We start from the raw sequence: 11,611 nt of genomic DNA on the forward strand, positions 1-11,611 counted from the left end.
TCCCAGTTTTTGAAACTATTTGAATGGATAAGAATTTGGACAATCGAGACTAGCCAAATCATCTGGCTTAGTATTTACACTACTAGAATATTTTTCTCAGTGTAGATTGTTCTAGGTAACTGTTTTAATCCTACTGGTTTGGAATACAAAAGCTATGGTTTGTTTATTCTTTATTTGTTAGATTTATATTCCACCTTTCCTCCAGGATTCCAAAGCAGCTTACATACCACACTTTTTTCTTGTTTTTCCCTTAATAACCCAGTGAGATAGGTTGAACTGAAAGACAATGACCATCTTAAAGTCACCGACTGACTTCCATGGCTAAAGACAGACTAGACCTTGGGGATTCTCCAACACCACTTCTTTTGGTGATATACTCTTTCTTGCTCTAATCCCTGAAGAACCATTTCTGAGGATCAAAAGGTCCTCTGAAACACTATTTTAAATTATAGGGAGAGGCAGAGAAGGAAGAAATCAATGAGAAATCATACATCTCTAGAAGTAGGGAAAGTGACTTTGAGTTACAGGGATTTTTCAATACTCCAAGAAGTCCAGGGAATGGAGTACAGATTGGAGCCACATATATGCACCCACTTTCTCCAAACTGTATCCTATATCAATCTAATTTTTATCCATTATTTTTTTTCTCTATTGAGACCAGTAAACTCCATATAATGAGCTGTAGTATAGTTTACCTAATTAGTTGTATTGCTTTGAATGAAAATGATCAATCTGTCTGAACATTTCAAATAATTAACCTTACTTCAGATGGATTTCCTTTTAAATAGGGAGTCTAGGCACTTCCTCCCTCCAAAAGGGTCTTGAAGCCATTGAGTATAACTCAGCCATCTGATTGTGTGTTTTTGTATTCATTCTATGATGTTTTCATATACCTGTTCCAGGATATTTAACAAATTAAACATTCTGTTTTCAGAAAGATCTTGGAAAAAGCACGTCAAAACTTTAAAATAAGACACTGCCTGTATTTTTCAAGACTTTGAAATGCCACTGCTGGCGAATGAGGTTACAGTGCTAAATAATCTTATTAGAGCAAGACCCACTGAATCCGTATGCAAACACAGGGACCTTTGTTCATCCAAGAGTAGAATGAGGATGGGCACCAAGTTTTGGGCTGGAGCAGAAAGCATTTATGTTTGAGTGCTGATGGTACAGCAAATGGGTACAACTGCCATTTGGGATGAATATTTATTTTATAAGTGGTTTTGAGTCCAAACTAATTTGTCTACATACAGATGTAGAGAAGTTAACAATTTCTATTAGCAGCGTTTGTCTCTTCACAAGCCCTGCTAGTACTCTAGTTGTCATCTATGGAAGCCTTTCTAAGTGAAGACATCATCATGTCCATAACACCTTTTCTGGGGTTTTCTTCTAAATCTGTTTTTATAGCACCAAATTCTGCCAGCTTCCATTCAAGATCTGAAACAACAAAGCCTATTCAAAGAAACTGAAAGAGAAACTATAACAGTAATACTAATGAGTATAACCTTTTATCACTGGTTATACACACATTTATTCATGCACATGATGGAATACATAAGATTCTCAGGTCTAAAAGTTTCAGTGAACTTTATGTTTGTGAGATTTCTTATTATATTTTTATCCCACCTTTTTTTATATATAACTCAAACCATGAACATACCTAATACTCCTGCCTCCTATTTTCCCCACAACAACAACCCTGCGAGGTGGGTTGAGCTGAGAGAGAGGGACTGGCCCAAAGTCACCCAGCCGGCTTTCATGCCTAAGGGAGGCCTAGAACTCACAGTCTCCTGGTTTCTGTCCCAGGAAACCTTAACCACCACACCAAACTGGCTCTCACTATTTATATCCCACTGTTCCTCCAGAAACTCAAAGAACTTACATGAAGATTTCTCTTCGTGCTCATTCCCACAATAGCAGCCCTGTGAGGTAGATGAAGCCGAGAGAGCCTGACTGGTCCCAGATCACCCAGTAAGCTTCTGTGATTGTGGGTAGACTTGAACCTGGGTCTCACTTTAACCACTACACCACATTGGCTCTCTTTTGTACAATCCTCTAATTCACTAGTTTATTAAAAAGAAAAACAAAACTATTACCTTCTACTGTAAGTGCTGTTCCTCCACACTCCATAACTCCAATTAACTTGCCTTCAATTTTACCATCCTTATAGACAAATATTGTAGGTAAGCAACTATCGTGATAATTTTCAATACAGCTCTTGGCAACGGCTTTCACAAACTTGGCTTCTGGAAATTTTATGGCCAGTAGGGTGAGGTGCCTATTAACCAAGACACATATTGGAATGCTAGAGGAGGAGGAGGAGAGGAAGAAGCAGCATCAGCATCATTTGATTATTAATCTCCAACAGAAATACATAATAAATCTTTGTTATGCGTGAATCTGAAAATACTAGATTACTAGAAAGTCTGTCAATTAATGCCTATAAGTCCATATCTGCAGTTTATATGTCACATTTATAAGTCTGATTTCAGGTTTCTTTTTTGTTCCAATCGCCTTTTTAACAGGTATGCTACATTTCATTTAAAACAGATTGTACTGCATTAGGCTGGGGTTCTGTCCAGTTATGGTACAGTATGCGGTGCTTTAACAGACTCAGTCTCATGCAAGTAAAAGCTCATCCCATTTTATTATTCCAAAGCAAAATCCAGGCCCACAGACAGGATCTGCTGGAAATAGTACTGTGTTTAAGTACCCTTGCGGGATGCATCCCTGGCTAAGTGGAACTGATGTACAGTGGGGCAAAAAAGTATTTAGTCAGCCACCAATTGTGTAAGTTCTCCCACTTAAAAAGATGAGAGAGGCCTGTAATTTTCATCATAGATATACCTCAACTATGAGAGACAAAATGAATTATTCCTTTTCTAATTATTGCTCCCACAGTTGATTTCTTCACACCAAGCTGCTTGCCTATTGCAGATTCAGTCTTCCCAGCCTGGTGCAGGTCTACAATTTTGTTTCTGGTGTCCTTCAACAGCTCTTTGGTCTTGGCCATAGTGGAGTTTGGAGTGTGACTGTTTGAGGTTGTGGACAGGTGTCTTTTATACTGATAACAAGGTCAAACAGGTGCCATTACTACAGGTAACGAGTGGAGGACAGAGGAGCCTCTTAAAGAAGTAGTTACAGGTCTGTGAGAGCCAGACATCTTGCTTGTTTGTAGGTGACCAAATACTTATTTTCCACCATGATTTGCAAATAAATTCTTTAAAAATCAGACAATGTGATTTTCTGGATTTTTTTCCCCATTTTGTCTCTCATAGTTGAGGTATACCTATGATGACAATTACAGGCCTCTCTCATCTTTTTAAGTGGGAGAATTTGCACAATTGGTGGCTGACTAAATACTTTTTTGCCCCACTGTATTTCTGTGTCAGTTACCAAACCTCCCTGATACTTGAGTGTGTGTACATGCACATGTATGATCTATTACTAAGGGAAGTTAATTTGGTTCACAATCGTTCTAGCTCACACATGCAAAGATATCCATAGATGCCACAGTGGATCTCCTTCCTGACAGCCAGGCCACACGTTAATCATCTAAATGGCCTCTTCATGCTGTGCAACACAGCCACCCCCTGTAGACTGCTAGGTATAACAGGATCCGGAAACACACTTTAGGTTATGTCCTCCCACCATATGTAATAACCTGAATATGAACCAGGGCTTACTGACTAGGTGACGAGAACCTAATTTATGCACAAAAGTCTGTGCGTATGGAGAAGGAGCATGTTTAAGGAAATGCTGATGTGCCCAACTGAACTGCAGATATATCTGTTATCCACATGAACCTGGTATATACAGAAATAGTTTTCCCTAGAAACTATTCCTCCAGTTAGAAATGGCTTCAGCCACTTTTGACTGACACACAGGCACTTTTTTCTTTCTTTCAGGTGACTTGTATTAGGTTGTTTTAATTAGGTTTAATCGAATATTACATCCGTGACAGCCATTCCTACTGCAGGATTTTCCATCGCAGGATTTTCCATCTCTCTCTTTCCTTTATAATCTCCTCTATGCAGCCTCTAGATCTTCTCTTGAGGCTCTTCCACCTTCCCAGGTAAGATTTGGAGGTGCACCATAAAGTGAAATTGGGGGAGCAGGGAACGAGGGTGTCCCATCACTGCATGCCTTTCTATTAGCAGAATGACATCAGGATGTGAAATTTACCCTGATGTATTTACAGCATAAATTTTCTAAAGGCACACATTTATCTCTTACCTTGAGTTATACAAATGGATGACAACCCACACATCTTTTGGAGCATTTGTGACTTCTTTCACATACTGATCCCCAGAAATTTCTTTCAGTTCTCCAAATGTTTGCCTCTTTTGTACAGCTTTTAATTCTTCTAAACGTTGTTTCCTAATTTAAGGGAAATCTTTCATATCATAACCGCTAATAAAAGTGGGAAGAAAGACCATGAAAATATGGGGGTAAGGTATCACTCTTGTTTCTGAGGGATTTTCAGAAATGAAGGTAGTTAAGGGTGGGAATGCAAGAGAACTCAAAAGTGCAGTGATTTGGGCATTCCTTCTGTGGCATTGAACCACATAGGGCAGGGGTGGGGAATCTGTATCCACCGAGTGGGCCACATGTAGCCTGTCCATTCCTTTTCCAGTCCTTAATGTCCCCCAAGGCCTCCGAAACACCACCAAGTGGGAAAAGCCAGCTTTCAACTCAGGCGGGGGGGTGGTATCATTTGGAACCAGTTTTAAAGAATAAACTACCTATTAAACTTTGCAGGGATTTAAAGCACTCTTTAACTGCTCCTGATAAAATAGGGTAATTTTTATTGGGGGGGGCTGTTTTTAGGGCAAACCCAATGCCCTAAGTGTTTGCATTCATCTTTCCCTTTGAGCTTTCTTACAGCGCTCCAGAATGAGTTGAACATTTTGGCTTGTCCATTTTGATGACAACATCATGTCAGTGAACACATCCCGTGGCCCTTTCAGGCCAATTTGGAAAAAAAGAAACTGTGATCCAGAAAATTGCTCATCTCTCATGTAGGAGATTATTTCTTTTTGAAAGTCTGCATATTAGAACTTCCTGTATTTGGTTATTGTATTACTTCAAGCAGATATAAAATATATAAGTATTTCTGTAGTTACATCCTAAAGTAAAAGGGAAAGTAATATAACTTAAATCTACTTAGGCTGCAGCCCTATATAAGCACAGAACAGTGTAGGGCTTGTTTCAAAATAGACATATGCAAGATTCAGATTGTGCTAGGACGCTTTTCAGTTACTTGATTTTTCTTACTAGAGCGATCATACTAAAGATAAATAAAACTTCCCCTGAATAACATCACAGAAGTTTGTAAAAGTGAAAAGATGTGATGCAAACAGTATAGAAAGAGGAAGTACTCAGGTTAAGAGTACTCAGAAGTACTCACTAAATTTGAACAAACAGATACATTATTCAGATGATGGGAATGCAGTGAAAATTAACTTTTGAATGTGGGAGCTGTAGATGGCGCTCCTTGCCTATGGATATTTGTTAGCCCAAGAAATAACTGTTACCATGTATTTAACTGTAACTATTTCCATGCATTTAGAGATTGAGATGATGGTGACGATTTGTTTATGGACAGGGAAATATCTAATTCCCAGCTTGGAATCATTCTCCTTACTGGTGACTTTGCATCTGATCTCTAGAACTTGACATACCTGTACCTTTCAACAGCTTTTAAGTCTTCCTCATCAAAATCATCTTCAGCCTCTTTCAGTTGTTTGAGATTCATCCTCTCATAAGGTTTCACTAGAAAAAGAAATGGAGAGAAACAGCAATTTTCATCTAACCAAAGGCTAGAAGAAAGTCCCCCACTTGAATATTTCTGGGAAAGAAGTAGATAACAAATCAAGCCTTCCTTTCTTGAGATTCAAAAGGAAAATTGGATAAATTAATGCCAAGGACCTCTCCTTTAAATCTCATTTCAGAAGCAACTTATGAAATGGCCTCTTCAGGTGAAACTACTATTTTTCCAGTCTTAAATCTCAGCTCTCTTCTGTGAAATTTGAAGATGCTAGCCAATTCTATGAAACTGTTGCAGAAAGTCCTGAGATGAAGCTTCAGATTCAAATGTTCTCCATCTCAAAGTTTCCTTTACCTATGGGGTTGTTATGAACATCAGGTGGAAAGAGCATTGTTTGAGCTCCTTTGGGAAAGTCTGAGAAAGAAATTTATTGAATATATGGCAAAATAAAAAGCCCAAGATCCATGCTTCTTATTTACAATTCATTTTGAAACAATCATGATTAATGTTACTGAAGACAATTTAATGCACTGGAAGAGGATATCGATTATATGTGCATACAAATAAAAGCAAATGAGAGGCATATATGTAATTTCCTAGTAAGAGTTAGGCAATTTATATGTTTGTATATGGATTTCTTGTTTACAGGACTCAAGTCTCAATTCATTTCCCCCTGTAGAATCTCTAACTGAACCTTCAATGGAAACACAGCATTTACAGAAATTTCATCCATGGCTTTTACACTTTCAGCCCTTTCCAGTCCAGAAGAAGCAGCATTTTGGAAACAACGCACCTGCCCATTAAAAAAGGGGTGGGCTTCTGATTGCATGGGCATACCACCATCTTGTTTTTGTTTGTTTTTTTACTTCCTCAGGATGCACTTGCAACTGCAACAAGGTGTTGCAGATCCCCCTGCATGGTCTGAAGCACCTTTTGAAAATCCTAATGGGTTTCCATCTTTCTGCCTCTTAATTGTTGTTAAAATGTCTTCTATTTGAATATTCCCAAATGGAATAAACTCCCCCTGCCCTCCACTTGCAGGAAACAAGGACATCAGGAGAGGAGAAGATTGACACAGAACCTTCTCAGGAGCAGACAATCTTCTCATGGGCTTTGCTTAAAATATTGGTGAATGCAAAGAGCAGGTTCCTTCCTTTGGGCTTCCAAGTATTTCAGTTCTGTGCTATCCCCCTTATTCTGAATGTAGAGATCAACTCTCACTGAAATCCAGGAAGGAACAGGAAATGAAGTTGAAACCTGTGGGCCTCAAAGCAAAATTCTCAATGGTGCAAAACTCAGGTGCTGAGTTCTCAGGCTGGGTGAAAGGGCAGAAGAAAAAGCATACTGTATCTGGACTGCAGAGTCTAGATAGCCACTAGGTGATAGCAAAGAGCTGGAAGGTTCCCTTTGCTGCCAACTAGTGGCCGTGCAGATCTGTACATCCCAGCTATGGCTTTTCTCTCTCCCTTCATTCCTAGGCAGGCAAGAAAGTGGATGGGAGAGAGAAAAGGAAGACAGCAGCTACCAAATATTTCTGGGGAACTGGCTAAAGCCTTCAAGAACTCTTCTTCTAGATCAGTGTTTCTCAACCTTGACAACTTTAAGATATGTGGACTTCAGCTCCCAGAATTCCCCAGCCAGCCATGCTGCTAGGGAATTCTAGGAGCTGAAGTCCACATATCTTAAAGTTGCTAAGGCTGAGAAACACTGATCTAGATGCATGCTGTTGCTGCTGCTGCTGCTGCTCAGACAGCAACTGACTCTGGAGTGCAGTAGAAGAGGAGGTGGTAGGAGCCATGTCAATAGCTCTGGGTTACCATGTCTGGCCTCCAAAAATCTGAATGATCACTAAATTTGGCAGGAAAGAAATACAAAAGAACCGTGTTGCAGTCATTTGGGTTTTTGCAGCTCAGATAATGGAAGCCCTACCTAGGGTGATCATGTTTCTGAAAAGACATGGGGCAAGGAACAGGTGGCATAGGAGAGCCCCATGCTCCCCTTGCTTGTGGGTCCCAAGGCAGCAGTCTTCCCTTATTTTCTGAAGAGAGTCTGTGTCCGTGTTTCTCAACTTTGCCAAGGTTAAGATGCGTGGACTTCAACTCCCAGAATTCCCCAGCCTGTGTGATGGCTGGGGAATTCTGGGAGTTGAAGTCCACACATCTTAAAGTTGCCAAGGTTGAGAAACACTGGTCTATATTATCTATATGCCATATTCAAATGTCTAATTTGCTGCAGAGATGAGATGGGGTTAATTTTAATAATTGACAAAAGCCAGGCCTTACCTTCTGCTTCTTTCTGTAAACGTAAAACAGTTTCTTCAATTTCATCCTTCACCTCTTCTTTTGGAGGCAGAATCCCAAAATCTCTTAATATGTCATTCCATTCTGTATCTTCATTTGGATCCTTTGGAAACAGAAGTCTCAGATATCACCAGGTTACACCATACAGTCATCTGGCTTGGAATCTGCTTGTACAACAGAACTTTTTTTTTTTTACCTCTTCCTCTTCATCAGCACCCTTGCAAAATTACCCTAAGGTCCAGGGCCCATAGCTCAAAAGGTCAGAAATTAATTGCCACATTATTTTTTTTAACAGACAGACCTGGCTTCCCATCTCCACCTCCTTTCCCTAGAGGTCCTCTGGAGAATTTCAAAGTGAAAGAAGTTAACCTTTTTTTTTTCTTTTCAAATAAGATGGCTATTTAACTGCAAAATAACCTTTCCTATAAAAGATAACAACAGGAACAGCTTTTCCTGGGAAAAGGCAGTGATGAGAAAAGTTTCAACTGGATTTCTGCAACCCAGATATGAGGTGGTGAGTAGATGAAAGCAGCATTTTGCTCCAAAAAACTGGGTTTTTTAATTCTTTCATTAGACACTTTTCTGCTTCTATCCTTCAGAAATTAATTTACTGCACTGATCTATACATCTAAATTTGATTTGAAATTTGTTTAGAAACTTCAGTTGTTGATCATTACTGGATCATTCTGACTTAATTACATATACTTAGATATTGGTTACATGTATTCTCTAGGTAACTTTCAAGGCACTGTTCTTAACCTACAAAAGCAGGAGAAGACAATATGGTGTCTATCAACATCAATGTCCTGGTACACACTACTTATGGTGCTTTCTAGTCTCTAATATCAGTTCTCTTACAACTCCTGAATCCTAGAATATATTTCTCCCAAAGGATAGCTGAGTCACTGAGGGACCAAGGAAACATATTTGATTCACAATACTGTAAGTGTAATAAAAGGGAACTGAACTTTGGTTAGCTCGTCCTGTTATTCATTTAATGTAAGTTATTTAACGTTCTTTGTTCATTTCTCAGAGTATTCCATGCATGGACTATTTAGACAAATCACTTATAATCCAGAAGTAGACTTTCAAGATGTAGCATTCTAAATCTGAGTTGCTACTGAAAGAATACTGAGCAGGTCAGTATATATCAAAGCACCATTACTGCTCTCGAAAACTATAGAAAGATTTAAAGCTGGGCGAGAGATAGCAGGTCCAAAATATTTTGTTTTGAAGCCCTCAGTGGTTTGGGTACTTGAAGGATTATCTTTGGCCAAATTAACTATAGAGAATGTATGGTCTTTGATGTAGAGCCTAGGTGCTCCTGGGTTAACAGATTGATTCTGTGCCATCAAGAGATTAAGTTCAGAGAATAGGTGACCAGAAAGGAAAACCTTTTCAGCAGAAGTGCTCCAGTGATAGAACATTGAGGCACAAATGTTTTCATATGATTAAAGGAGGATTATAACATATTTATTCTGCAATGCTTTCCAGGAGTGGTTGACGTTGATTATAATGATTTGCTTTCCCCCTTTTTCGTCTCTAGTTTTGACTGATGTTACATTTTCACTAATATAAGTTTATACTGACAGGTTTCATTATGTTTGATTGCCTTCTTACAGAAAGGCAGTAGACATATATTTAAAATAAATTTGAAATAATTCAGAAAATGAGTAGGAAAAAGTTGCATCTTTTTGTGATACTGTATCACAGAAAAAGATAAAATTTCCACATTTCTCACTGGTTGAATCTTGCTAGATGTATATGATAATACAGGTGGGGGGGGGTTGCAAATGGGGCTGTCATTTCTTTTTCTCACAGTGGCACAGCAGTGACACAGGGGCATCATGGAAAGGGGGGAAATCTAGATTTTTTTTTCAGATCTTCTGTTTCCATTTGTGGGATCCAGCTTTTTAAAAAAGTACAGTATGTATGAGAATTGTGCTGTTATTTAGAAGTTTATTTGCAGTTGATGACTGCAGTTTGTTCACCTCTGAATTTCAACTTTGGGGTAGTGGAAACTGCAAAAAATGAGCTGGGGAAAATACATATTGTCATTCTGTGCCTCTGCTTTAAAGGATTGTGTAAATAATAATACCGCTATCACACAACTGTGTATTAGGGACTGCAAAGAACAGTTTCAGGCACGAATCCTCAACCAGCATTAGGAGAAATACCCAATAGATAGATGAATTTGAAATAACTGGCTGGGATACAACAGGTGTAATAGATATTATACTAGCAGCAAAGTGCTTTTGAAGTATTTAAGAAAATAATGGTTTGTTCTAGACACAATTTTGTAGAGTTCTTGGCGTTCTCTGAGCTTGGTTGTTTGCTTGCAGACATTTCATTACCCAACTAGGTAACAACTTACCCTAGTTGGGTAATGAGACATCTGCAAGTAAACAACCAAGCTCAGAGAGTGCCAAGAACTCCACAGTTCAACCCTGAGCTATGTATATTTTCTTCTATGGGAAAAACATAATTTTACTGAGTTATTACTGAAGGTGTGTTATTGTTCAATAGCTCTAAAGATGCCCTTAAGTGGAGCTCATGGCCTCAGGGACACATCCATGCAGCATTTTTAGCAACAAAAGAGAAGTGGTTTCCATGTCCTCCTTCTGATCCCCCCCCCAATTTCCCAATTTAGCCAGTCTCCCCAAGTATTAAGCAGGCCCTGCTTAGACTTTCCAAATCAGCCTGACTAAAACATATCTAGTCATCTAAAGAAGATTTCTCAGCCTGGTGTTCTCTACTGGGTGTGATGGCTAGGGGTCACAGGAGTTGGCCCCCCGTATCTGAAGGGCTTCAGGCTGGAGGAATGATGGCTTGGTTTGCTGGTTTATAGAGTGCAAAAGCACAAAATAGAGCAAAGTACCAGATCGATTTGCTTAAACATTAAGTATTTAAGTTTCTTTTTTAGAGTTTAACTAGACAAAAGTTTGGAGCCAATATAATTCACAAACCTTTCCTTCTGTGGTAATCCCATTTCAGTCAAGTGGCTGCTTCAGAGAAATATATTTGTGAAAAAAGCCATTAAAAACCATTATGAACAGCAGGCATGGTTTATATGCCATGCCCTTATTCCGAACCTCTGATAGATTGCAGAAATTGTTCTGCTTCTTGAACCTCTAGGTAGACAATAAATTAAATCAGAAGCAAGTGCCTGTTTTTCCCTTCTTCAAATAAGGATTCATGAATCCTTTCTTGAATGCTGAAATTGGATTACTTTGAAATAAAAATATGACTATCCATAACTCAAACTGAAGCAGGCTTTAAAGAAAAACCTGTCACTGAAGATTTGATTCTTAGAGGATTTTGAAACTGTTAATAAGTTTCAGCTAAGCATGGACTGTAAACTAGGCAACAGAGAACTACATGAGACAGAATTAGCACTATCAAATTAAATGTTTCATTGACTGATGAGAGCACTTAAGTAGTATGGATAATTTTAAATACAAGCTGAATCTGTAATAGCTTGCAATGTGAAATATTCTTCTTTGGGTCCCCCCCAATATTATATTGCTCCTCCTCGAGTGAC

General features: G+C 38.9%; 1 protein-coding gene across 1 annotated transcript; it reads right to left on the reverse strand.

Annotated features, from left to right (window-relative positions):
- Window positions 1–1,315: 1,315 nt before the first annotated feature.
- PDCL2 (phosducin like 2) lies at window positions 1,316–8,383 on the reverse strand. Its single transcript, XM_007441007.4, has 6 exons — window positions 8,372–8,383; window positions 8,053–8,173; window positions 5,685–5,775; window positions 4,237–4,380; window positions 2,097–2,305; window positions 1,316–1,437 (listed from the first exon to the last, which is right to left on the reverse strand). The coding sequence occupies exons 1-6, from the start codon at window positions 8,381–8,383 to the stop codon at window positions 1,316–1,318; spliced, it is 699 nt and encodes a 232-aa protein (XP_007441069.4).
- Window positions 8,384–11,611: the final 3,228 nt, after the last annotated feature.

The sequence above is a fragment of the Python bivittatus genome, unplaced genomic scaffold, assembly GCF_059951505.1.
Source record: "Python bivittatus isolate LINGU-HERP-01145 unplaced genomic scaffold, Pbiv_v1 ctg000070_np1212, whole genome shotgun sequence".
Classification (NCBI taxonomy): domain Eukaryota; kingdom Metazoa; phylum Chordata; class Lepidosauria; order Squamata; family Pythonidae; genus Python; species Python bivittatus.

What these genes read in the sequence shown, in the direction of transcription:
- PDCL2 (XM_007441007.4), bottom strand. An exon ending in AAAGCTGTTGAAAGGTACAG is followed by an intron (nt 4,381 to 5,684) that starts GTATGTCAAGTT and finishes CCCTTAAATTAG; the next exon opens with GAAACAACGTTTAGAAGAAT. An exon ending in AACAGCACTTACAGTAGAAG is followed by an intron (nt 1,438 to 2,096) that starts GTAATAGTTTTG and finishes TTGTTGTTTCAG; the next exon opens with ATCTTGAATGGAAGCTGGCA.